The sequence below is a fragment of the Garra rufa genome, chromosome 12 (assembly GCF_049309525.1).
Source record: "Garra rufa chromosome 12, GarRuf1.0, whole genome shotgun sequence".
NCBI classification, from domain to species: domain Eukaryota; kingdom Metazoa; phylum Chordata; class Actinopteri; order Cypriniformes; family Cyprinidae; genus Garra; species Garra rufa.
This window is the reverse complement of record NC_133372.1, coordinates 22,524,845-22,552,235: the sequence shown is the minus strand read 5'-3', so window position 1 is coordinate 22,552,235 and position 27,391 is coordinate 22,524,845. Positions and strand designations below refer to the sequence as shown.

Sequence of the window (27,391 nt, the reverse complement as noted above, 5' to 3'; positions counted from 1 at the left end):
ATCCAGACCCTAATCTATTAAGATTAAGGGTCTGGGATCGAGCAATGAAAACTGCCTATCTCGAGGGGCGGCACCAAGCATGCATTTGAAACTCTAACTGCACGCAATTGGATAACGCCACGACCAATCGCAACAATACACGCTTAGCTACCAGCAGAGCTAAATGATGTTTCATTAACAAAGTTCGGGAGAAGCGTGTCAGATACTTAGCGTAAACATCACAAGTCAATCAGCGCCATAGGTTTAAATACAGTTGACTCACCTCAATTCACTCGATGGTTTATCAGTAAACCTCCACCACCCCATCTCATCACTCCGAGTTCTCGCTACTCCTATTGGGGGGTAACGTACTCTGGGTTCGGGCCACTCCCGAGCTCGGAGCCCTTCACCGGACAGCACGCCAAACATGCACTACTATACTCCGGCTAATTATATGTAAGCGTGAACTCGTGAACTGATAGATTAAACTCTTGCCGTATCCAGTTGGCAAAACAGCAAAAACGTCCTTCTTGCAGAGGAACGATTCGAGTTTTCGGTTTTCTTTTCCTCTTTTATATGGAAAGCCAAGTCTAACTCGTTCATTGTAGCGGCCAAAGCCGTTTCAAACAACTTGTTGTTCATCTGTAGTGACAGCGATCTTTCAAAGTTTACTATATGATTCGGACGTCGCAGTGCTGTCATCATCAGCTTAGCTCGCCTCTGGCCCGCCTACATCAGATACACCGATTTGATTGGTTCCCACAATTGCTTACGTATTGCAGTAACCTGCATCATTGCTCGATGCCAGAGTGTCTTGCAGAGACAATTCAAATTGTGCTCTCGCGAGACCTCTGGATTTCCAGGGTACTTCAATGGTGCTTAACGGACTGAAGATTAAAAATGCAGTTTTAACGCAGCTTCAAAAAGCTCTATACCCTAACTGTCTTGAACCGGTAGACAGTACGCATGCGCATTGCAGAGCTAGACAAGACAAGCATTTTAGGTTAAAAAGTATATAAATTGTATTTTTTTTTAAATAACGGATTGTTTCGCTAGATAAGACCCTTATTACTCAGCTGTAATCGTGTAGAATCCTTTGAAGGTGCACTCAAACTGCATTTTTAATCTTTAATCCATTGAGCACCATTAAAGTCCACTATATGGAGAAAAATCCTGGAATGTTTTCCTCAAAAAACTCAATTTCTTTGTGACTGAAGAAAGAAAGACATGAACATCCTGGATGACAAGGGGGTGAGTAAACGATCAGGAAATTTTTATTTTGGAAGTGGAGTAATCCTTTAAAGGAATCTAAAAAAACTGGAAAAAAAAATAAAAATAAAAAATTGCCTGAGCTTCTCCAGGGTCCAGTAATGTGTGGCTCCATTTTTCTGATCTTGGACTTCTACGGCCACAATGGTGCGAGGGAATGGGCTTTTCTCTCTATCTTTAGCTGTCTCGGGTGGTAACAGGTCAGGCGGAAGTGGAGAGTAAAGTGTGTCCGTCAATAACACAAACTGGAACTGAACCTGTAAGTGACATTAGGCACAATCAATAATGATGTTGTCATTTTTTATAGGTTTAGCAGAGTGATGGAGTTCTTTCTAGTCTTTCTAAAGCTTTCACCTTCTTCTTTAGCTCCACGCTAATGGCATTGGCCTCCTTGAGGAAGATGGCATTGCCCCAAAGGAGATCTCTGAGAGATGTGAACTGATAACATCTCCATTTACGGAAAGCCCACAGCGCCAGTTCAGTCTCCCTCTCAGTCCATTGCACTATGGGTATAAGAGATTGAATATAAGAGGCTGAGTTATTTAAACTGAGTCATTGTGATTAGTTCAGTGAACCATTTTTTGCCATTCACAGTGTAATCACCTTCCTCCTCAGGTTCTTCATCTTCCTCTGCTGCATCAGGGTAACAACGATCTACCTGCTTCTGCAGGGCTTCTAACCTGCTCTCATAGTCCTGTAAAAGACAAACAGTAAAGTGAAATTATCAACACTAAAAATCATATTATACTTCATTATTAAGTTAAGTTGGCTTTCGGTCTCATTTTTAGCTGTCCAAAATTAGTTTGCTGCTTGATATTGCACATTGGTGTGTCTTACAATATCATTTTAATGTATTATCTTAATTATGAGCACACTGTAGTGCAAACAGTTTTATGGTTTACTGCATGTTATTATTCTTCTCATTATTTCCCTATAGTGGCTAATGAACTGGAAGTCTCACCCACAGACTTACTTCTGCGTTAAAGAAAAAGGTGGATAGGGAACAAAGTTTTATTTTAAGCTCTTCATGTTGTTTCCGTCACTTACTAATCTCTGTTGCTCCAGCAGATTGTTGGCCTCTTCTCTTTCTTTACGATACTGATCCTCAAGTTCCTGCAGTCTACACAAACAAAGAGCTGATGAGTCTGAACACAAATGTCACACTTATTCTTGCATTCCCTTGAAATCTCTTTTACCTCTGATCCATTTCCTGTTTCATATCAATGCCCTGTTTCTCCAGGAGTTCTCGCTGGGCAAAGGCCCAGTCTACAGGCTCCATTGGGGTCTCGGCACAAGGGGTTCGTTCACGTTCCTGACGAGCCTGTTCTGGATGGTTGAAGCGGAACACATGGCTCTTGCCCAAAATGATTCGGTTTCCTAATAGTTGAGTAAAAAAAAAAAAAAAAAACATTTACACATACTGTTTAATGTTGCACAGATATGCATACAAGCATTTAAAATAACATAATTTCAAAAATAAGTGTTTTAAATGTTAGATTATGAACAAATGTAAAAAATTAAATAACGAATACAGTACATTGCCGTTCAAAAGTTTGGGATCAGTAAGACTTGTAATGTTTTTTAAAAAAGTCTCTTATGCTCATCAAGGCTGCATTTATTTGATCAATAATGGTTTCTATTTCAATATACTTTAAAAAATAATTTATTCCTGTGATGCAAAGCTGAATTTTCATCAGCCACACCAGCTACTTCAGTCTTAAGTGTCACATGATCCTTCAGAAATAATAGAATTATTTATGTTGGCAACAGCTGTGCTGCCAAATATTTTTTTTGGAACCTGTGATACTTTTAAGAACAGAATTTAATCAAAATATAAATCTTTTCTAACAATACAAGTCTTTGCTATCACTTTTTATCAATTTAACATCCTTGCTGAATACAAGTATTCATTTCTTTTTTAAAAAAACGAGAGAATAAAAAATGTACTGGCCCCAAACTTTTAAACGGTAGTGTATATTCTTACAAATTTTTTAAAAATAAATGCTGTTTTTTTTAACTTTTTTTAAATCAAAGAATCCTGAAAAAAGTAGCATAGGTTGCAAAAAAAAAAAAAAAAAAGCAGCACAACGATTTCCAACATTGATAATAAATTAGCATATTAGAATGATTTCTAAAGGATTATGTGACATTGAGAAATAATGATGCTGAAAATTAAGATTTGATCACAGGAATAATAAGTGTTTAATGTATATTAAAAATAGAAAAACATTATTTTACATTGTATTAATACTTCACAAAATGCTTTAAAAGTAGGGTAGCAGCTGAGAGAAAAGTTTAAAAACAGACCTGATCTGAGAACTGTGGGTTCTGTTACTCTCTTCCCGTTGACATAAGTTTCTGCCCCCTCACACGGCTCAAGAATGACAGCTGTAAAAAGTAGGAAGAACAGCAATAAGGACTATTTTATATATGTATACAAGTATGTGTTTGTGGAGTACATCTTTAACACACCTTCTCCCATAGGTCCAGTGGTGCTGGTGAAAGTGCAGTGTTCATCTTTGATGAAGTGACCACTCAAAACAATGTCCTGTCTACTGCTGGCATCTTCTCTCCCCACCCTGAGCACAGAAACATATCAAGATGGCTTAGCACCAATTCTACTGAATAGAAGCATATATGTGCGATTTATGAGAACTAAACAAGGCACTAACCTGGTAATTCCATCTTTGATGTAATACAGAAGACACTCAGACATCAAAGGATCTTCATTTAGATTCACCAGGTGGGGCGTCTGTTATCAAGGCACAAATCAATCATTATAGTTTTGGATTTACTGAAGGAAATACCAGTGCTTGCAAGGCAGCAACTGAATAGACTTAAAGTTTGGGGTAAATTTAGATTCTAGGCTTTGTACTACAATCAATACCTTCAATCCACAGTCTAAATGTGACTATAAATGGATACACATGAAGTCAAAAGTTTACATACACCTTGCAAAATCTGCAAAATGTTGATTATTTTACCAAAATAAAAGAGATCATACAAAATGCATGTTATTTTTTATTTAGTACTGACCTGGATAAGATATTTAACATAAAAGACGTTTACATGTAGTCCACAAGAGAAAATAATAGTTGAATTTATAATAATGACCCTGTTCAAAAGTTAACATACACTTGATTCTTAATACTGTGATCTACAGTTGTTGGTTTTTTTGTTTGTTTGTTGTTCATGAGTCCCTTGTTTCTCCTGAATAGTTAAACTGCCAGCTGTTCTTCAGAAAAATCCTTCAGGTCCCACAAATTCTTTGGTTTTTCACGTTTGAACCTTCTGTAGTAGTTGCATATGAATCTTACAGTCATTGTTGGGAAGGGTTCAAATACACAAAAATGCTGAAAAACCAAAGAATTTGTGGGACCTGAAAGATTTTGCTGAAGAACAGCAGGCAGTTTAACTGTTCATGACAAACAAGGGACTCATGAACAACTATCACTAAACAAAAAAACTAAAAATACAGCTGTGGTTCATTCGGGTAACAACACAGCATTAAGAATCAAGTGTGTAAACTTTTGAACAGGGTCATTTTTATAAATTCAACTATTATTTTCTCTTGTGGACTATATAACATGCATTTTGTATGATCCCTCTTATTTTGGTCAAATAATTAACATTTTGCAGATTCTGCAAGGTGTATGTAAACTTTTGACTTCAACTGTAGTTGGAATGAAATGCAAACTCTTATAATCTTTTCCTCACATTTTTGACTTATATCCAACTAAATGGCTTCTTAAACAAGACAAAATGTATGGTTGTTGGTTACACTTGGAACAAGAAGATGAAATTATCTGTAAATAAAAAAGTTTCGATGAAGTCTATGTATTACACAGTTCAGGCTCAATTATGTGCAGATGTTTTATACTTCGAATCAATGGTTTAAAACAAACTCTAGCCAAAATGTTTGCCAAAAACATCTGTGTAGTGCTGCCTTGCGAGCACGTTCAAAACGTATTTAGACAGCCTTTTAAAGAGGAAAATAAGATAAGAGTCAAACAATGTTACTTAAACGGCCGTTTTTACACCAAGTTTCAATTTCGATGTCTATCAAAATGCATGCGATTAGATTTAGATATCACAAAGTAGTGTACGATTCCAGACAGGAAAGCCTTTAAAAGCATCACGTGGGCATGATGCTAAAGATGTGAAGTATTCAAAGTGCTTTAAAGTCTGCTATGAAGACTAGAAGGAATTGCAGCACATCAACATTGATATCAGAGAAAGTAATGAGCAACAGATCCCTAAATAAAGATCACAGACGCATTTAAAAGAGCTCTGATGGGGGAAAACACACAGAGGTTCATTAGGACAGTCTAAGAGGAGCTTTCAGGATGCAATCACACAGTATCCATGGCAACCAACCTCATTGGGAGAGAACAGCCCAACAGTGTCTATAAAAACGGGTTGAGGTTTTCTCTGCGAGGGCTTCCAGAAGGGGAACGTAAAGACATTCAAAGCTTATTTGGTTATTTGAGCAAACATATTAGCTTTAATATGTGGTCCACCTGTACATGGTTTACCCCTATAACCTTTATAGTTTCTTTACCTTCTTTGGTGAAAAGACGCCAACAGTTCCTCCGTCCTCACGCATGGCCACACCCATCTCGGCCAGCAATGCTTCTCTGTAAAAAACAATTGAGAGATGTTTTTAGATGTTAACTTACACATACAGTTGAGGTCAAAAGTTTACATACACCTTGCAGAATCTGCAAAATGTTACTTATTTGACCAAAATAAGAGGAATTAAATATGCATGTTATTTTTTATTTAGTACTGACCTGAATAAGATATTTCGCATAAAAGATGTTGACCCTGATTAAAAGTTAACATACACCTGATTCTTAAAACTGTGTTGTTACCTGAATGTGTTTTGTTTTTTTGTTTTTAGTTGTTCATGACAGGAAAACTGCCTTCTGTTCATCAGAAAAATCCTTCAGGTCCCAGAAATTCATTAGTTTCCAACATTTTTGTGTATTTGAAACCTATCCAACAATGACTGTATGATTTTGAGATCCATCTTTTCACACTGAAGACAACTAAGGGACTGTTGCAGAAGGTTCAAACACTCACCGATGCATTAAGAGTCGGGGGGTGAAAACTTTTTGAATTTGAAGATCAGGGTAAATTTAATTTATGTTGTCTTCTGGGAAACATGTAAGCATATTCTGTAGCATCTGAAGGGCAGTAATAAATGAAAATAATATGATACTTAGGGAAAATAAGAAAAAATGTACACCTTCATTATGTTCAAAAGTTTACACCCCTGGCTCTTAATGCATCAGTGAGCATCTGAACTTTCTGTAATAGTTGCATATAAGTCCCTCAGCTGTCCACAGTGTGAAAAGATGGATCTAAAAATCATACAGTCGTTAAAAAACCAAAGAATTTGTGGACCTGAAGGATTTTTCTGAAGGACAACAGGCAGTTTAACTCTTGAACAACTATCACTAAACATAAAAAACACTGCTGTGAATCATTTAGGTAACAACACAGTATTAAAGATAAAAAAAAATAACATGCATTTTGTATAATCCTTCTTATTTCGGTAAAATAATTAACATTTAGCAGATTCTGCAAGGTGTATGTAAACTTTTGACTTCAACTGTAAAGTAAAACAATCACAAAAGGCTTCATTCAACAAACCTGTCCATTCTGATGGCCTCTGTACGGCGAAGCTTCTCTTCCCAGGTTTCATTGAGCTCTGCAATAATTTTCTCTGTTTCCTATTTGGCATTGCAAACAATATCAAGTTAAAATATGCCACCAAGTCTATGGTAGTTTTCTACGTTTATTAATATGAGGCTTATATGTGACCCTGGACCACAAAACCAGTCATAAGGATCATTTTTTTTTAAAATTGAGATTTATACATCATGGAAAGCTGAATAAGTAAGCTTTCTATTGTTGTATGGTTTGTCAGGATAGGACAATATTTGGCTGAGATACAACTATTTAAAATCTGTAATCTGAGGGTGCAAAGAAAAATCTAAATATTGAAAAAATCACCTTTAAAGTTGTCCAAAGCAATGCATATTACTAATACAAAAATTAAGTTTTGATATATATTTACAGTAGGAAATTTACAAAATATCTTCATGGGACATGATCTTTACTTGACATAAAAGAAAAAAAGATCATTTTGACCCATTCGATGTATTGTTGGCTATTGCTACAAATATACCCGTGCTACTTGAGACTGGTTTTGTGGTCCAGGATATCTTTAGACAGCAAATGTCAATAATATAGGTAAATTTTGAATTAAAGAGTTAACACACTGTAATTTTCGGACCTTGAAACTCTCTGCCGCAAAAACACTTGCTTAGTTTTATTTAATGAAACAAAGCCTCATGAACGCCTAATTCTAAAATGAACTTTGTAATATCATAAGAAAAAAAAAAGAACACATGACCTTAGTCTCATTCATTTCAAATATGTGCTTGGTTGAATCATATCTTTACCAACAGATGCTTATTTTTGCAACCTCTCTTTTGAACCAATCACCAGAGCCGTACATGACATGTGATCATAACAGATTTCATTTACATATAAGTTTTAAAGAGATAGTTTACTCAAAAATGAAAATTCTGTCATTAAGAAATTCCCTCATGTTGTTCCAAACTCGTAAGACCTTCGTTCATCTTCAGAAGACAAATTAAGATATTTTTGATAAAGGCAAGAGCTTTCTGACCCTCCATAGACAGCAACACAACTGACACGTTCAAGGCCCAATAAACGCATGTCAAAGACTGACACAGAAGAGAAGAAACTTTTGGATAAAGTCGTTTTTTTTTTGTTTTCTTTGCACATAAAAAGTATTCCCTAAGCTTCATAACATTACAGTTGAACCACTGATGTCACATGGACTATTTTAACAATGTCTTTACTACCTTTCGGGCCTTGAATGTGTCAGTTGCGTTGCTGTCTATGCAGGGTCAAAAACTTTGGGATTTCATCAAAAATCTCTTCATTCGTGTTCTGAAGATGAACAAAGGTCTTACAGGTTTGGAACAACATGAGGGTGAACAATTAATGCCAGAAATTTCATTTATGGGTGAACTGTTTTTTTGTCAGATGTATATTTGAAGGAAGTGTTTTATGCTTTATGCCAGTCACCTTGAGTCTCTCAATGGCTTCCTCGCTCCCTGGGCTGAACATGATGCGATCATGGAGGCTGCTGATGGAACCAGCCCGGCTGGACAGGGCGGAGAGAGATGGAGAGGGGCTCATCCCCGTCATAGCATTGGTCACTGTGGAGAGATCACCTCTTTGATTGACAGCTTGGCCACTATTGTTATTGTTCTTGTGATCGGATATGTCTGTCGGGGAAGGGGGGAGAGAGGTGCGGGGGGTGGGGAGGAGGGGCAGGGGGTAACAGACACAGAGTTCAGAGAGAAGCAGACAGAAAAGGACGAGCAGAAGGAAGGAAAAGGTAGAGAAAAGAAGACAGAGAAAGACATGTAGCTTGAAATGAATTGGAAATCAGAGACGCAGAAATTTCACACGTGAGGAGAAACGCCCAAGATACAAAGAAAGAACAGACAGTCACAGCCCAGTTAAAAGGGAACAAGCGGAAATAAAATAAGAGCTCTAGCGCAGGCACCCGGCAGCACAGAGAAAACACCAGCCATCTCAAGCGCAACGTAACACTGCGGGCTTCAGCTACAGCGTTACACACCGGCCATCCAATAACAGCAACCTGAGAGCCCCGTCTGAAATATTTAACAGGCATGCATGCATTGATCTGGGCTGTTATTTGACACCAGTTTCTTATATTTGTTAGTGTACATTGAGCAAAATGCTGTTAGTCCATTCAAGCAACCAAATAGCAATCCTTTTTTTGGTCTTAAAGGAATAGTTCAGCCAAAAATGAACATTCCATCATAAATTACTCACCCTCATCAAACTACAATTTTCTTTCTTTCTTATAATACAATAGACCTTAGTCTGTGACATTTAATTTTTGACAGGAATGAAAATAAGGCTCTGTTGGACAAAACTACACTGTGTTAACTGTACAATGGACTGTTTTTTGAAAACAGGTTGTTCAACTGAAAAAACTTTCAGTTGATAAAAAACATAAAACAGTTTTGACGTTGAGAAAATTACATGATCTGGGACTTTTATACAGTGTCTGTCATTGTAAAAACTGTAAGTCTATCCCCTCACCATTTCATTTTCAACCGTGTTAAATTTAGTATGGCATCTAACCTGACTAAAATTATTTATTATTAATTATTAAATTATTAAATAAATAAAAAATATTAGAAATATTAAATATTATTAAATATTGAATTATTTAGAGTCAATATTAGTTCATATTATGAAAGTCAATGGTGTCCAAAATGTTCATGAGCTAAAGATGACATAGAAGTTTTAATTAATCCAGTATATGAGTCAACTGGTATATTATAAGCCTAGTGAAGTGACACAATCACTTTATATGATGAACAGATCAAAATTAAGTCTTTATTTACTCTGAAATCAAATTACAATACTGATTAGCGTTTGTATACAAAGACTACATCAAGATGACAACATGTACTTCAAACGTCAAGTAACATCAAACCTAGTCTCAGCCTCAGGCGTCACGCCCACCGAACGTTGACTAAACGTCTGATGCATATGGTACACTTAACTGGAAACACTTCAGGAATGTCGAAGTCGTGATCTGATTAGTTGAATTTGATCGGATATCCGGGAGATGCAAGTGCCGCGTTTATTTTCGGTCCGCCGGGAAACAACGCGCAGACGGATTTACTCGGCGTTTTGCTAAAATGTGCTTATGCAGACGCCATTGTTGTTATACACATTTGCGACGTTCGCGAACAAATTACTGACTTACCGCTTGTTCTCCCTCTTCTTATTTAACCTTCAATGCTGGTTATTTTAATGAATGCACTGAAACGTGACGCTGGACGAAACAAACTGTGATTGGTTGTTTGACATGTCGATCAAACGGCCTTATGGGCGGGCCTTGGCCAATGAAAGCTGCTATGAATTCCAGACCATCAGCCGTCAGTCTGAAGGTCTGGCTACGCGAGACTACATCAAACCTTACCCAGGGGTAACAGGAAATGTTTTTATGTTATTTGTACATGACTGAGGTTCTTGTAATGTTAAGAGAAATTGGTCTAAGGGAGAACGGTCTTAGAACAACATTCCCGGAACATTCTTTTGATGTTATTTGTACACGATTGTGGTTTTTGTAATTCTAAGAGAAAACCATCCTAAAACAACATTCTCAATGTTCTTTTGAGTTTATTTGTACATGATTGAGGTTCTCCTAATGGTAAGAGTATAATCTTTTGCCTTTTGCTATGCGTTTGATTACGCACAGGCGCTGTAGTACTAAGAAGCTACAACGATCTATCATGCCACATTAAAGAGTGCCAAAACGGTATTTATTGCTTGAAATTCCTAATGAAATTGAATTTGAAATTTGAGACTTTGTTTCATTAAATAAATAAATTAAATACATGTAATTAAATGTGTTATAATTAAAATATGAAAATTAAAATGACGGGTAATAATGAATTATGACGGAATTTTTACGACCCTGTCCGAAATGTAACAGTCTAATGCAACCTCTGGTATTATATTCTCATTATTTTTTAACACATCTGTAGTTATGCGGTGGCACAGAGTTAGACCTCTTGACTCCACACAGAAACACAGCAAACACTGTGGCACTTTTTTTAATTATTATTTGTTTACATGCCTGCCAGGTATTTTAAGTTGAGATGCTATTTGTTTTTATATTAGACTTTTTTTTTTTATTTACTGTTGCACTAAAGTCCAGTAATGAAGAATTTATGTAATTTATTACTTGATTGTTCAAGCTACCGAACAGAAGTACTCTGTTTGTTAACAGAGTTGTTCAATGTTAAAATAAGGTGAATTAAATAAAAAATAAGGAACATCCTGGATCTGTTTCTTCGCTCTTCTTTATTCTTTTTTTTATGTATTATAGAAGTATCGGATCGGGACTCGGTATCGGTAGATACTCAAAATCAAATGACTCGGACTCGAGGGCAAAAAACCTGATTGGGACATCCCTAGTTTTGGCCCCTTTTTGGTCAGGCTGGGAAACCACAGCTAAAACAAGCCTGGCCAGCCTGGCCAGGCTGGGTGACCAGCTAAAACCAGCTACTTCCATCTTAAACCAGCTAAGACCAGCCAACCAGCCTAGACTGGTATTAGCTGTTTTTTTCAGCAGGGCGATCTTAAAACAACACTCTCTGGATGTTCTTTTGATGCTATTTGTACACGATTAAGGTTCTCATAATGGTAAGAGTAAACGGTCTTAAAACAATACTCTCTGGATGTTCTTTTGATGCTATTTGTATACAATTAAAGTTCTCATAATGGTAAGAGTAAACGGTCTTAAAACAATACTCTCTGGATGTTCTTTTGATGCTATTTGTACACGATTAAGGTTCTCATAATGGTAAGAGTAAACAGCCGAAAACATGCTTAAAGCATTTTTTATGTTATTTGTACACGATCGAGGATAATGGGTATAAAAGATCAGAAGTTTGTAGATGTTTGTTCAACGTTTGTATAAATTTTTTTTTTCATAATATAAAATATGGGTGTTTTAAACATAGAGAGAACATTCAAATATAAGGTTCTCATAACGTTATGACAATGATTGATTAGAATTTGCATAACTTAGTGGGAATGTTAGAAAAACATTTTTGGAAAACATTTTTGTTAGCTGCTCGTTCTTACATACCATGAGATGATTTGAGGTGTGTGTTGCCATATCTGATGTAATTTGTCAAGTTTTCTATTTATTAAAACTGGTGTATATTGGCTTAAATTTCAGTTTGATCATTCATCATTTGATCATCATCATATCACTTCAGAAAACATTCATATCAGAGAAATTAAACTATGTTTATGTCCATTTGTGACCTTAAAACCCAATTGACTTACGTTATTTTGTTCAAAATATCTTCTATTGTGTTGCACAGAAGAAAGAAATCAAAGTTTGAATGGAATGAAGATGAGTAAATGAATTTTCATTTATGGGTGAACTATCCCTTTAAATATGCATGATAGGTTTGGGGCTTTTATGTCCATATCAGGTTATCCTAAAATTAGAGCCTACTTAAAATACACCCACAATATTGATAAAATACACCTAACAAAATGTTCCATTCCATGGACTTTTGTCTAAAAATGCTAAAAGGAGAACACCATGCTATTTTATCCTAGGCTTTTTATGTCTCCAATATCCTTAACTGTATTTAGCATAGGCCCATCTCTTTCTAATTAACATACACTTTATATAAGCATATGTTGACTATAGTCCATTAGCAATGAGCTCATATTTCTGCTAAAAGCCAGTGACTCTCATTACCGTCATCTCTAACCAGAATGATCGTCATCGCTGACCACAGTAAAACCTCCATTACCAGCTCCATTATGCTCTCGTGAAATCCATTTGACAATGAAATAACTTACAGCCTACATTTGAGTTACAAAACAACATTCACGGCTCTTGCGAGCCGCACACAGGAAATATCCTCCCACGTTTCTCCTATTAAGAGACACTGTCAGCATTTCATATAATATCCACCTATCCAACCACTAAATATCATATATCTCTAGCTGAACAGTTATGCTAATACCATGTGAAATGTAACACGGCATATAATAGCTAAATAAACGTATATTCTACAGAGAGTTTGGCTTTGTAATTTCTCGGTAACCTTCAGCACAATAACATCTCTCAGCTCTGACAGTGCTGCTATGGCAACAGAGCGCTTACTCGGTGCTACTACACTCCTAAGAGAGCTGCAAAGCAAGTATCTTGGGTAAAACGTGAGAAGACGTAGCCCCTGGTGACAGATGACTAAACACAAAGCTAAGATGGAGACTAAGGATTCACATCCTATTCTATGTATTTAGCAGCTGATATGAGAGGATTACATAATGTACATTAAAGAAAGGCACGTCTGCTAATATGTTCTGCTTTAAGCAGTGCTTTGTGCCAATGCATGCAAGGCTTGAGATTAACTAGGCTTTCCCCCCCTCTCTACATCATCAATCTGTGTTTGAATAATGGCTACATCACGCACACAGCAAACGTGATCAACGATGCACTAAAAATGTTTTTCACGTCTGGCCAGTGACATATCTTGTAGTGCAAACAGCCAGCTTAGTTTCAACAAAGGTTATTTTCACTAACTTCACAGAACATTACGCAAACAATTTATCCATAGCACAAAAAGAACATCATTTCTGTTTATTCTTTGTCTGAATAAAATCGTTATCACTATTTGTAATGATTAAAATAAATAAATGTAAGTACTAAAATGACTTAAAAGCTAAAAAATAAAATGAAAATGAGAAAATCACAACAAAAATCCCAGAAACTTTAGCTAAAATGATAAAATATGACAATAAAAGCTAATTCAAAATATGAATAAATAATATAACAGTATATAAATAACACTGGTGCAAACCAGATTCTATTTTTTTATTTATTCATTTGCTGTAAGTAGCAGCTACCTTTTCTTACACATGTAAATAGATGCTGCCAATCTGAAAATAATTCTCTCAATTTGGAAAAACTGGGCATGATTGTATTACATCTAAGGCTGCCCCCTAATAGTCAACTAATCGTTAGTCGATGAGAAGAGGCTTGGTTAACCAAAATATTATTAGTCGCAGAGAAAAAAATCCACAGGAAGTGCTTAAAGGTTGTATCAGCGATTTCAAGCCTGAAACATAAAGTGTCAAATTGCCAAAAAAAACAATCGGTGCTACCAACCTTTCCACAGAAAAACAAACAGTGGTTGGTAGCACCGATTGTTTTTTTGGCATATCTCGGACCCTAGGCTGACCAGAGAGACGCGTTTTTTTTACAGTCGATTTATGGGGCAGGCAGCGAGCGGATCGTGAAGAAAGGTAAGCTGAATTTGACACTTTATGTTTCAGGCTTGAAATCGCTGATACAACCTTTAAGTCACGCAGTCTGTGACGGACAGATTGTTAACCATCTAATGTTAACCTAGAAAACTGTATGCTATTGAAATGTTTGCGCAGAGTGTGGAAGCTGAACAGTAGCGCGCTCACTGCATGACAGATGGAGGCACTGGTGTGGTCACTTCCTCTTAAAATACTCCATCATTTGTTTATACAGATAATAGTAATACATCTTTCGATTCTGTAAAGACTCTATGCTTATTTGTGCGCACTCACAATAACAACGAAACGTTGCACTTTTTGTAAAATAATTAAAGCAAACAGAAAACGCTTTCTGTCGTCTCAGTCTTTGTGAACTTGAGTGCAAAACTTTGAAACTCTGTGTATACTTGCCTTACAGACATGAGAAATATCTATAGAGAGTCAAATGTCTACTTTTGAATCAACCAATTCAAATAGAAAACAATATTCTTACATTATGTAATCTGTATGAAACATGCCAACGGATACATCCACTACTGCGGAGATGACGAGTCATTGTCGCCGACTTCATCTCTTAAGCCGATGACAAAGAAAATAGTTTATCAATAAATTATTAAAACGTTAATGCAGTCTCCTTGCTGGTTTTCCCTGAGACATTCATAATTATTTAAGCTTGAACACTTATTAGGCTATGTAGGCAATTTAAGGCCCATTATTCTGATTTATACAGCTCATTAATAAACATGCGACTAATAGACTAATCCTCAAAAATCTTTAGTCGAGGGCAGCCCTAATTCCATCATCACCTGCTGAACACCAAAAATGCAATGTTATATCAAATCCATTTCACAAAGTTTTATTTTTATCAAGTAATCAGAAAAAAAGCTTGATGTAGTAACATCTAAATTAACTGCAAGTCAAAAATATTTAACAATAATCTATTTCTTCTTGAAAAGAGGTAAGAACAAGACTACAGATTCTCAGAGCGCCCTTATCATCATTAGCTTTGAAGGTGAGTTACATAGAATATTAAGGGGATAGTTCACCCAAAAATGAAAATGATCCCATGATTTACTCACCCTCAAGTCATCCTATGTGTATACAACTTTCTTCTTTCTGACGAATACAATTAGAAGCATATTAAGAAATGTCCTGGCTCTTCCAAGCTTTATAATGGCAGTGAATGGCTGTTGAGATTCAATAGTCCAAAAAATTGTATCCATCCTTCATAAAAAGTACTCCACATGGCTTTGAGGGTTTAATAAAGTCCTTCTTTATAAACCGCAACCTCTAGCTTACACTAATTGTCGTATGCTCATTTACGAAAAAGTGGCGTTCCAGCAAATGTTGTAGGAAGTACAGTAGGTGTAGCATAAGCTCCAGAGAGAATATGCTAGTCTTGTGAGAACCAAGTTTTGTTTACAAGAGCAAAGGAAGATAATTTTTCTTTGTTTAGCAACAGTTTTCTTTACAAATCCTTCTTTTGTACTTCTAAATCATGATCTGTGTTTTGTTCATCATTTCTCACCAGAGCTTATGCTAGCCTACATCCTACGTCATCCACTGGAACACCACTCTTTCACAAATGTCCGTGCAACAGTCACGGAAGCTACAGATAAAAGTTCAAAGGTTTAAAATATAGCTACTTTTCTTACACAAATGCATCAAATCGCTTCAGGAGGCCTTTATTAACCCCCTGGAGCTGTGTGGAATACTTTTTATGATGGATGGATGCACTTTATTGGACTTTTGTTGGACTATTGAATCTCAACACCCATTCACTGCCATTATAAAGCTTAGAAGAGCCAGGACATTTTTAAATATAACTCTGACTGTATTTGTCTGAAAGAACAAAGTCATATACACCTTAGGAAGGGTTGAGGATGAGTAAATCATGGGGTAATTTTCATTTTTGGGTGAACCTTCTCTTTAAAAAGCATTTGATGTTTAGTTAATAAAATGAATAAAGCTGCAGCTAGCAAGCAGCAGGCAGCCATTGCATAAAGCTTTAGAGAACACAAGCTGTCACACAAACACACATCTGCTATAAGTGAACACTGCATATTGTAAAGAAAAGTAGCACATTGCACATGCAGATGCTACTTCGTTTGATACTTAGCTATCTAATACAATGAAATTTATTTTTGTAAATTTATATTTGTGGATAAATTGCGCAGACAATTTTAGAAGTCCACTTCTAAATTTCAAAATATGAATAAATTTCAGCATTAAAATACAATTTTTAAGCATTACTAAACTTGTTTACTCTTATTAACTGAAACAGAAAATGTTGACAGTGTAGGGGAAACAAAAAATCATTATCTAATATGGCAGATGAGTGAGAAAGTTAAATTAGTTTAGAAGTGGGACATAGCATTTATCCTGCTCTGCATTGCAAGGCAAAAGAGAAAGATAACAAAAACGAGTGGATGAAAAAGATAGAGGGAACAAACAGCCCTGCAGCACCAGATAAAGCAGCTTTCAGCTCAGAAATCACACTAGCAACTATGATTAGGAAAAAGCAAGAACCAAATAATCACCAAAATACCACCTCTAAAAATGGCATTTTGGTAATTATCATTTAGATTATTAGAAGACTGTATTATGCTTGTCCATTACAAATATCTACATTATTTTTAATAATGCAAATATTAGATACTAAATAAATACCAAATATAGTAATGTTGTCATATAATTTTGTATGTTATATAATGTTGAATATATAAATGGTATAATTGTTACTGCCACAGAGAAATTACAAAATAATCTGATAGCCTTAACAGACAAACATTTACGGCTTTTATGGGATATGACATGAACATGGCTCCGATATGATTTTTGCATGATTGAGAGAGTATGAATGTTCTCTCAAACCCTTGAATGGACCCTGAGGCTGCAGAGATCTGCTTTATCCATAAACACTGCAAAAGCATAGAAGAGAGAGTGAGATAGAGCCCAAGAAACACACATTTCAAACCAGCAAAATCTTCAACTGGCCCCCGAAACGCTGAGAGAGAATGACAAAGAAGAAACAAGAGTAAGAGGAATAAAAAAAAATCCTCAAATTGAACAGAAACAGAGAAAGAGAGAGAGGAAAGTGAGACGAACTGTTTGACACAAAAAGATTAAAAGCTAAGAAGGAAATTCTGAGTCTAAATCAGACTTTTGAAAGTCACTTGACACTGAATTGTACCAAACCCAGAGGGCTGGACTCCAGATCGTCTGTTCTAAGGCATTTCCCCGCTGGGATCACCATCGAGAGACGATAGGATGAGAAAAGAAACGAGTGATTAGAAGAAATAGAGAAATAGAGTTAGGAGTGCACAGAGAAGAGTAGAGGACCCAGTGAATCAATGCAAGTTGTTTAAAGAGCGTACATTTTAATATGTATGTGTGTTTGTGTTTTATACTTGATTTTAACCATTCATGATTATATATGCAACCCTCTTCCATCTCTTATAGAGACATAAGCTCTGTTCCAAAACCTTGCAAGCTGCTTGCTGCCTACTACCTACATAGGCAGCTGCCTAATAAGGCAGCATTAACCATTATGGAATATCAAAAAGTGACCAGTTTAGAAAACTTTACATTGACTTTACATTTAACTAACCTTATTTTCCGTCAACCATTTTGAATTCATTTTTTTCAGTGTTTCACCTCATGTTGCCTTAAAATGTGGCCAAAATGATCTTAGAAGGCAGCCTACTTAAAGGGATAGTTTATCCAAAAATAAAAATTCTGTCATTAATTACTCGCCCTCATGTCATTCCGAACTTGTAAGAGCTTAATTTATCTTCATAACACAAATAAACATATTTTTGCTGAAATCCAAGAGCTTTCTGACCCTGCATAGACAGCAATGCAACTGACACATTCAAGGCCCAGAAAGATAGTATGGATATCGTTAAAATACTTTTGGCCTTGAACGTGTTGCTTTGTTGAGCAGGGTCAGAAAGCTCTCAGATTTAATCAAAAATATCTTAATTTGTGTTCCGAAGATGAACAGCGGTCTTACAGGTTTGGAATGACATGAGGGTGAGCAATTAATGACACAATTTACATTTTTGGGTGAACTAGCCCTTTAAGTTGTATACTTCATTCATTTTTTGAACAGCCATTGCCATCTGTGACGGCTGTCCCTAAAAAAGCTGTTTCTATAGGCAGTTTACTAGGGTTTGGAACAGAACTTTAAAACATATGCAGTAACGCATGTCTCAGTATCATAAAAACAAAAGTAGTCACAAACTGTCTGATGAAATACTTATGATGAAATGAAGGAACCACAGATGAAAAGCAAACGCTCTTACTCTCAATGATGTCACCCAGGCCTTGGGCATAGAGGAGGTCCTTAAGACGGGACACTTCATCTTTCAGCTCACGCACCAGGCGGTTATTAGGATCTTCATTGATCACAGCATTACAACGGATCTGCTTAGCCCTGTCTGCATACCTGAATCACACAGAAAGTGGATGGTAAAGATGAATAGAATAAACAATGGTAATATATGTAAAATTAAAGGATAACTATTGCCAAAATGCAACCTGGGCTGTTTTTTTTACCGTAAAGGAGACAAACATATATCTAAAAGCATAATTATGACAAACGAGCCGTTTTTGAGATTGACCGTGATTTCGTTTTGTTTTCAATGGCTGGTGAATGGGAATACTAGGGGCATAAATTTGAGCGCATCAAAAACGATATTTTTACAACACTAAGAAGGCTTGACACACCATAACACTTTGCTCGAAGTATCGCCTGGGTCTCTACACATGAACTCGAGCATTGAGAACATTGTTTGTGTACACAGAGTTTACTAAAAAGAAAGGTTTTGAACAACTCACTTTCACTGTTTGAGTTTCCGCTTTTGGCCGTCTTGCCAGTCAAGAGGTGTCGATCTCCGAATGCGAATGAATGGACTCCATTGGACGAAATATTAGGCTTATATGAGGCTCTTTTTACAACTAGAACGTTAATATTGTTTTTCACTTGCAACCAAACAATGAATTAGCCGTGCATTTATATGGAAATATGCTTTAGGAGCTATCCATCCTTGTATTTGGAGATCGACACTTCTTGACTAGCAAGACGGCCGAGAGCGGAAACTCAAACAGTGTAAGTGAGTTGTTCAAAAACTTTCTTTTTAGTAAACTGTGTGTACACAAACAATGCTCTCAATCCTTGAGTTCATGTGTAGAGACCCAGGCAATACTTCGAGCAAAGTTTCATGGTGTGTCTAGCCTTCTTAGTGTTGTAAAAATATCGATTTTGATGCGCTCAAATTTATTCCTATAGTACTCCCATTCACCGGCCATTGAAAACAAAACAAAATCACGGTCAATCTCAAAAACGGCTCGTTTGTCGTAATTATGCTTTTAGATATGTGTTTGTCTCGTTTACAGTAAAAAAAAAAACAGGCCATGTTGCATTTTGGCAATAGTTATCCTTTAAAAATGCTGCTTTCTTATGGCTGTTACATTAGATACAGTATATATGGGCCATTCTCCAATATACAATTTGCAAAATACACTTTCCAACTCCATATACACAGTATAATGAAAAAAGAATATTTTAGAAAGACATTAAACTCTATTGCACACACACACACACACACACACACACACACACACACACACACACTGATAGGTGCCCAATTACTCTGCTCAGCAGTATTACTGCATACCAGCATCTTTGAAGGGCATTTCAAGTGAGAGGCAGGTGTGTGAACAGGGAACAGGAACGTTCTCATTATGTAACACAGTGCTGTACCCTTCAGCTCATTAACTAGCTAATTTCCGACCGCTGACAGAGGAAACAATGATAAAACTGGTGTTTTACTGGGGCAGAATACCTGAGAGTGCTGAGGGTTTCATCATAGTTGATATCGGCAGGACTGAGAGCCGCCACCATCGCGGTGCGAGAGTTGCCACCTGCAAAGGTCAAAGGTCAAGTGCTTTAACAGTGAGAATACATTAAAGTCCTGTTTCATGTGACAGAACACCTTGATACATACCAAGGTTCTCTCTCAGTAGCCAGGTCAGCACAGAATCCCTGTAAGGAATAAAACTTTCGACTTTCTTCTTCTTTTTGTTCTGTGTGGGGGAAAAAAAAAATATTATTACATAAAAAAGATATATATTATATTTACATTATTATATTATATATGACCCTGGACCACAAAACCAGTCATAAGGGTCAGTTTTTTTAAATTGAGATTTGCACATCAGCTGAATAAATAAGCTTTCCATTGATGTATGGTTTGTTGGGATAGGACAATATTTGGTCGAGATACAACTATTTAAAAATCTGGAATCTGATGGTGCAAAAAAATCTAAATACTGAGAAAATTGCCTTTGAAGTTGTCCAAATGAAGTTCTTAGCAATGCATATTACTAATCAAAAATTAAGTTGATATATTTACAGTAAGACATTTTCAAAATATCTGGATGGAACATGATCATTAATTACTATCCTAATGATTTTTGGCATAAAAGAAAAATCGATCATTTTAACCCATACAATGTATTTTTGGCTATTGCTACAAATATACCTGTGCTACTTAAGACTAGTTTTGTGGTCCAGGATCAAATATTATATTATGTTATGTTATGTTATGTTATATATTTATTATATTTCAAAGATTTGGGGTCAGTAAGCTTTTTTAGTAACTCTCGTATGCTCAATTCAGGCTGAATTAATTAAAAATACAGTAAAAACAGTAATATAGTAAAATATTACTAAAATTGTAAATACATTGAATATTTATTTTTTTGAAAACAACTGTGCTGCTTAATATTTGTATGTTTTTTTTGTGGAAAACGTGATACATCTTCCAGGATTTTTGATTAATTTAGATTATTATCAACATTAATCATTAAAATTAATCAAGTTAAAATTAATATAGATAGATAGATAGATAGATAGATAGATAGATAGATGATAGATAGATAGATAGATAGATAGATAGATAGATAGATAGATAGATAGACAGACAGACAGACAGACAGACAGACAGACAGACAGACAGACAGACAGACAGACAGACAGACAGACAGACAGACAGACAGACAGATAGATAGATAGATAGATAGATAGATAGATAGATAGATAATTTGATGAAGTGTTATACCTTGTTTCCGCCAGAATCCTGCAAAAATAAGTGATCAAATAAATTGTAGGTGATTAAACTGACACACACTAAAATTGTATGCAGAAAATAATAAATCACCAAACATCATCAAGGCTCAGAGCAAAAACAAAACACTTACCACCTCAGCCAGGGCTGAAATGACTTTTCCCAGGGTAGTGAGTGATTTATTGATGTTTGCCCCTTCCTGGGATGGAAAGAGTAAGTAGAAAATAGAATTACAATTCCAAACTCAAAATTATTGATGATATATATTGATGATAGAATAAAGCAGAATGCTGTCAAAACGTGAGAGAGAATAATAGAGGACAAATGGGGAAAGAGGCATTTGTAGATGGTAGATAACTACCGAGACTACTGAGATACTGAGGGAGTTAAATAGAGGGCATTAAAGGACAATAGACAATGGGGAATGGGAAGTGAACTTGGACAGCAAAAAAAAAAAAAAATTATATATATATATATTAGTCACCTTGAGCCGTGTGCCTTTGGCTCCAGTGGAATCTGCTCTCTCACTGCCGGCTAAATCCACCAGACTGATTTTGCTGACCTGCCAAGGAAGTTCAGAAGAGGTCAATAATGAACATGCTGAGAAATGGACGAGCCCATATCGCCTTTCACACCATCCATACAGAAAAAAAAAACTCCCAATGTCAAAAGTCATCTAATACAGCCCTGTGTAAGGGTGGGAGAAAAGTGGCCTAACCTCTTGTTCTAAACTGAACTGTTTATTGTGACTGACAGGGTCTGTAATATGCAACAGCAGCGTGTACCTTTTCTGAAGTGTTGTCTGTCTCAGAGTCAAAACGCTTCTGGGTGAAGATGATGTTGAAGACAGCGTGTGAACGGCTGCTGGTCTCATTCATGTTAGTGGCTGCTACTGTCCTGGATAACAGAATATCACCATTCAGAAACTTCATTCATATTAAGAGCTCAGACTCCAATCCATGGGAAGTGCTGTGTGTGTAGAGTTTTCTCAAGTCTCTTTAAATCATATCAAATCATTTGTGCTAATTTCTGCCTCTGTGAATCATTTTGATCTTGTTCTTAAATTGAATGATTAACAAAATGTTTCACTGATGTATTTACATCCAATCTTTAATTCCATTCAGACATTTGAAGGCGGTATGACTTTCTTTTTTGGAAATGTATACTTTCATTGAGTTAAAATGTACTAAATTGAGCAAAACTGACAGTTAACTTTATTTAAATAAACTTACTATATATATTCATTAAATAATCCAACTCAACAAATATATTAAGTAGAAAAAACTATGGAAGCCAGTTTCCGCCACTGAATAAAAAATATAAAAGGTAATTATGGCTTTTTTACTCACAATTTTGACTTTTTTTTCTCAGAATTGCAATATATAAAGTTAGTGTGAATTGTGAGATATAAACTCGCAATCCTTAGAAAATATCAGTCCCCTTGGAATTGGACTTTATAACTTGCAATTGTGAGAAAAAAAGTCAGAATAGCGGGAAAAAAGTTAGAACTGTGAGATATAAATGTGAAATTCTGAGAAAAAAGTCAAAATTACAAGTTTACATCCCACAACTCTGAATTTATAACTCTCAATTGTGAGTTTATATCACACATTTCTGACTTAATAGCTCAGAACTGCAAGTTTATATCTTGCAAATCCAACTTTATCTTGCAATTCTTACTTTTTTACTCGCAATTGAGAAAAAAAGTCAGAATTGCCAGTTTTATTTCTCACAATTCTGACCTTTTATCTTGCAATTGCAAGTTTGTATCACGAAATTCTGAGAAAAAATGTCAGAATTACGTTTATATCTCGCAACTCTGACTTTATATCTCATAATTCTGACTTTATAACTCGCAATTGAGTAAAAAAAAAATCTGAATTGCAAGCTTATATCACACAATTCTGATTTTATAACTCGCAACTGCAAGTTTGGCATAAAAAGAGTTTTCACCACTGATAATGAGAAATGTTACTTTGTTACTTGTTATTCAAAATGTGCAGCAAATCAGCATATTACAAATTTTGCTACAAATTTTCGACCTCCTAATTATTTAATTCATTAATTAGCTCCCGTCTGTTTTGCCAAACACCAACTTACATAACAGGCTAAATGTATAGCGTAGGAGGAAAGTGTAGTGTATTGGGAGGGGTGTATCTCAACACGTTGAGATTAAAGGACTGTTGATTGACGCTAAGATGAGGAAACAGCAATGTACTAACATAATGCCTTCTGGAATTAAATAGTCCATTTGTTTCCATGATGATAAGCCTGAATAATAAGCAAATATTTGTTTTCCTCTCAATGTGGCCATGAAGACCTTGAAAAAAACAAATGTGACCAGGACTGAACTGAGGAGTGAGACCAGTGGTTTGGTTATTTCTGGAAGCCAGAATAGAATAGAATAGAATAGAATAGAATAGAATAGAATAGAATAGAATAGAATAGAATAGAATAGAATAGAATACTTTCACACTGTGCCAAAATAACTATAATTATTAAACAGCAGTTCTGAGATTCTAGTTTGAGCTGATCATGTCCTCAGACTCAGAAATGATTTGTTTCTATGGCAACACTCAAAATCTCCAAAATTCCATGTATGGCTTTGTTTGTGAGAAAAAAAAAATAGAGCTGCAAAATGATTAGTCGTGATTAATCGATTCAAAATAAAAGTTTTATGTTTGCGTACTATATGTGTGTGCACTGTCTGTATTTATTATGTGTACATATCAATACACACACATACATGTACACATTAAGGAAAAATATGCTAGATTTCTATGTCAAATATTTATATTTACATATAAATTATATACAAGTGTTTATATACAAATACATAAAATACATACAGTACACATTTTTTTTAATATATACACATATATATAAACACTTTTATTTTGAATCGATTAATCGCGACTAATCGTTTTGCAGCTCTAAAACAGTCATAATTGTGAGAAAAAAGTTAGAATTGCGAAAGATAAACTAGCAATTGCGAGAAAAAAATCATAATTGCAAAATATAAACTTGCAATTGTGAGAAAAAAGTCTGAATTGTGAGATTATATCACGCAATTCTGACTTTATAACTCTCAATTGTGAGTTTTTTTACGCAATTCTGAGAAAAAAAGTCAGAATTTGCTTTAAGTGACAACAAATAATTGAATGACTACATTAATTCACCTCTTTATGTTCTCACTAAATGTTTAAGAACAAACAGACTCTACCTAGCTTTAATAAAATGGCTTCTCAAACAGAACTCAAATATTAGTTCAGGTCTCTGACTATTTGTTTAAGTTGTTTTTGTGGCAGAATCCATTTTGGTTTCATAACATACAGTAATGACAGGCAAATCAGAGAATTTGAATATCCCCATTAATAATTATGTGTTTAATATACACTACCATTAAATACACTACCATTCAAAAGGTTTTAGTTTTAGGTGTTTATATTTTTTGTGAAAATGTTGATACATTTCTACATGATTCTTTGATGAATAGAATGTGTGAAAAAATATATTACTAAAAAAAAAATTGTCTTTACTGTCACTTTTAGTCAGTTTAATGTGTCCTGGATTATTACAATATTAATCTTTTTAGAAAAATCTTCCTGACCCAAACTTTTGTAGAGTTATGTAAAATGAATAGTTTTTACTTGTTGAAAATTCATATTACAGTACAGAGATGACATGAACATAGAATAGAATAGAATAGAACAGAACAGAATAGAATAGAATAGAATAGAATAGAATAGAATAGAATAAAATAGAATAGAATAGAATACCTAGCCTTATTCCCAGAGTCCATCAGGTCTTGAATGTCATTATATGACGTGACAGCGAGTTTGGACAGATCCTCTACATATGGGCCCAGTAATGGGTGCTCTCGCACACGCAGATTTCCTTTGTTTTTTGGGTTTAATAGATCTCGTACCCTTTCACAGTAAATCTCCATATAGCTAACCTGAAAGGATAAAAATATTAGACTGTTAAAAGCACAAAACACTATCACTCAGTCTAATTGAGGATTAATACAAAAGACACAGTCAACTATCCAACAAATATTGCTGAAGTCTTAATGACATGCTAAATTTTTCGCACAGTGTTTAAATTAAGAAAATGGTTTGAGTAAATCTTACCTCCACAGAATAGGACATGTTGTTATGAGTATTACTGTCATTAATCTTGGTGAAAAGGTCTTCACACAGCTAATAATTAGGATGGAGGAGAGGAGAGAAAAGAAAAAGACAGACATAATAAAAAGAGATTAGTAAGCGAATAATCATTTTCTTATTATGTTTACTTGTCAGCTTGGTGTTTGACTTCTCATTTAATTCAGTTTGAACTGATCTTGTTTACACTGCCTCTGAATACATTATCAATTTCCTGTTTATACAGCATTGCCAATGTGACAGGAGAGACTATGTGTGCTTTAGACACCCAAAAAGCCACATTTGCAGGTAAATATTGGCATAAGTGCTTAAATTGATATTTGTAAACGCTTATTCGTCTTCATAGTTTACCAGTGGAATGATCCCCTGCTGGTCCTTCTCCTGTCTGCCCATCATGGTATAAGATTTACCAGCCCCAGTTTGGCCGTATGCAAAAATACAGACATTGTAGCCCTCAAAAGCATGAAGTAACATTTCCTCTCCAATGTCTCTGTACACCTGCTGCTGGGAGGCATAGTTGATATCTTCTGGCTGTGGACAGATGAAGAAAAGTATTCTATCATCTTTTGAATGTTACATGTTTTGTGTGTTTCACTGTAAGTAATGCTGATTTAATTTCTTTTTGTACTAGTTCTGACTTACCGAGGTATGTGACCAGTAGGAGTAATCAAAATTGAAGCTTTTGTTTTCTTTGGGTGCTTTGGGGTTGATGATAGCTGAAAGACAAGGCAAAGAATGGCAGAGAATGAATAAGGTTAATAAAACATGTTGGAGATCCAGAGTGGACATCTAATGCTTTGTTGTCAGCCACTAAATGGCCGCCACACAGTCAATAAGTGCTGAGTCACTGTAGTTTGTCTAAACAGGTCCATGTGGATGTGCTCTGAAACACTGCTGCTCCCATCAGAGATAAATGAAAGTCAGCACAGGGAGGCAGGAATCACACCAGACAGTAATTATGTTCATTTGAATATGGTAATGAGTGTAAATGAAAATGACCTACTAGCAGGCATCGTCACAGGAAGATTTGAGTCATCGGAAATTACGTAGACAAAGTTAATTCTTTAGGTGCACGAGCTACTATAAAATGAACTAGTATAACACGTCTTTTCTTAAAACCATATAAAATAAAGTTTTAAAGTTTGGGATCAGTAAGATATTTTTATGTGCAAAAAAAAAAATAGTAATATTGTTAAATATTATTACAGATTAAAATATTTTTTTCTCATTTCATATTTTTTAACATGTAATTAATTCTCATGATGGCAAAGCTGAATCTTCAGCAGCCATTTCTGCACTCATTAGTATCACATGATTCTTTAAAAATCATTCTTCGAAAACACTTCTTATTATTATCAATGTTAAAAACGGTTACAACTTTGAAGAACTGCATTTTTTTAATAGAAAATGTTTGTAACATTAGAAATGCCTTTATTGTCACCTTTGATCAATGTAAAAAATGTTTTAATGTTAAAAACAGTTACAACTTTGTGAATTTATTACAAATAAAACAACTGAAATAAGTACATTGCATAAGTATTCATACCTTAACTCAGTACTGATGAACAGACAGTTTAGATGAACTGCATTTATTTGAAATAGAAAATGTTTGATCAAAGGTGACAATAAAGGCATTTATAATGTTACAAACATTTTCTATTTCAAATAAATACAGTTCTAAACTGTCTATTCATCAGTTAAGGGTATGAATACTTATGCAATGTACGTATTTCAGTTGTTTTATTTGTAATGAATTCACAAAGTTGTAACTGTTTTTAACATTGATTAAATTTTTTTTTACATTGATAAAACACTGTTTTTACATTGATCAAAGGTGACAATAAAGGCATTTATAATGTTACAATGTAAAAACAGTGTTTTATCAATGTAAAAAAAAAAAAAAAAAACGTT

General features: G+C 35.2%; 1 protein-coding gene across 10 annotated transcripts in view; it reads right to left on the bottom strand.

Moving 5' to 3' along the window:
- Nucleotides 1-27,391, bottom strand: part of kif1aa (kinesin family member 1Aa) — an 85,760-nt gene that overhangs the window by 41,661 nt on the left and 16,708 nt on the right. For 6 of the 10 annotated variants that reach the window (XM_073852147.1, XM_073852148.1, XM_073852149.1 and 3 more), the window contains exons 3-25: nt 26,123-26,196; nt 25,832-26,011; nt 25,448-25,516; nt 25,094-25,272; nt 22,100-22,211; nt 21,799-21,876; nt 21,448-21,513; nt 21,309-21,326; nt 20,193-20,271; nt 20,031-20,109; nt 18,489-18,631; nt 17,150-17,188; nt 8,377-8,510; nt 6,907-6,986; nt 5,810-5,885; nt 3,921-4,000; nt 3,721-3,827; nt 3,556-3,636; nt 2,445-2,625; nt 2,296-2,368; nt 1,852-1,942; nt 1,603-1,751; nt 1,327-1,505 (exon numbers count right to left, since the gene is read on the bottom strand). In XM_073852147.1, the coding sequence (XP_073708248.1) occupies nt 1,327-1,505; nt 1,603-1,751; nt 1,852-1,942; nt 2,296-2,368; nt 2,445-2,625; nt 3,556-3,636; nt 3,721-3,827; nt 3,921-4,000; nt 5,810-5,885; nt 6,907-6,986; nt 8,377-8,510; nt 17,150-17,188; nt 18,489-18,631; nt 20,031-20,109; nt 20,193-20,271; nt 21,309-21,326; nt 21,448-21,513; nt 21,799-21,876; nt 22,100-22,211; nt 25,094-25,272; nt 25,448-25,516; nt 25,832-26,011; nt 26,123-26,196 (2,347 nt within the window). The remainder of the gene's footprint in view (nt 1-1,326; nt 1,506-1,602; nt 1,752-1,851; nt 1,943-2,295; nt 2,369-2,444; nt 2,626-3,555; nt 3,637-3,720; nt 3,828-3,920; nt 4,001-5,809; nt 5,886-6,906; nt 6,987-8,376; nt 8,511-17,149; nt 17,189-18,488; nt 18,632-20,030; nt 20,110-20,192; nt 20,272-21,308; nt 21,327-21,447; nt 21,514-21,798; nt 21,877-22,099; nt 22,212-25,093; nt 25,273-25,447; nt 25,517-25,831; nt 26,012-26,122; nt 26,197-27,391) is intronic. The other 4 variants (XM_073852150.1, XM_073852154.1, XM_073852155.1 and 1 more) reach the window with 1 other exon arrangement.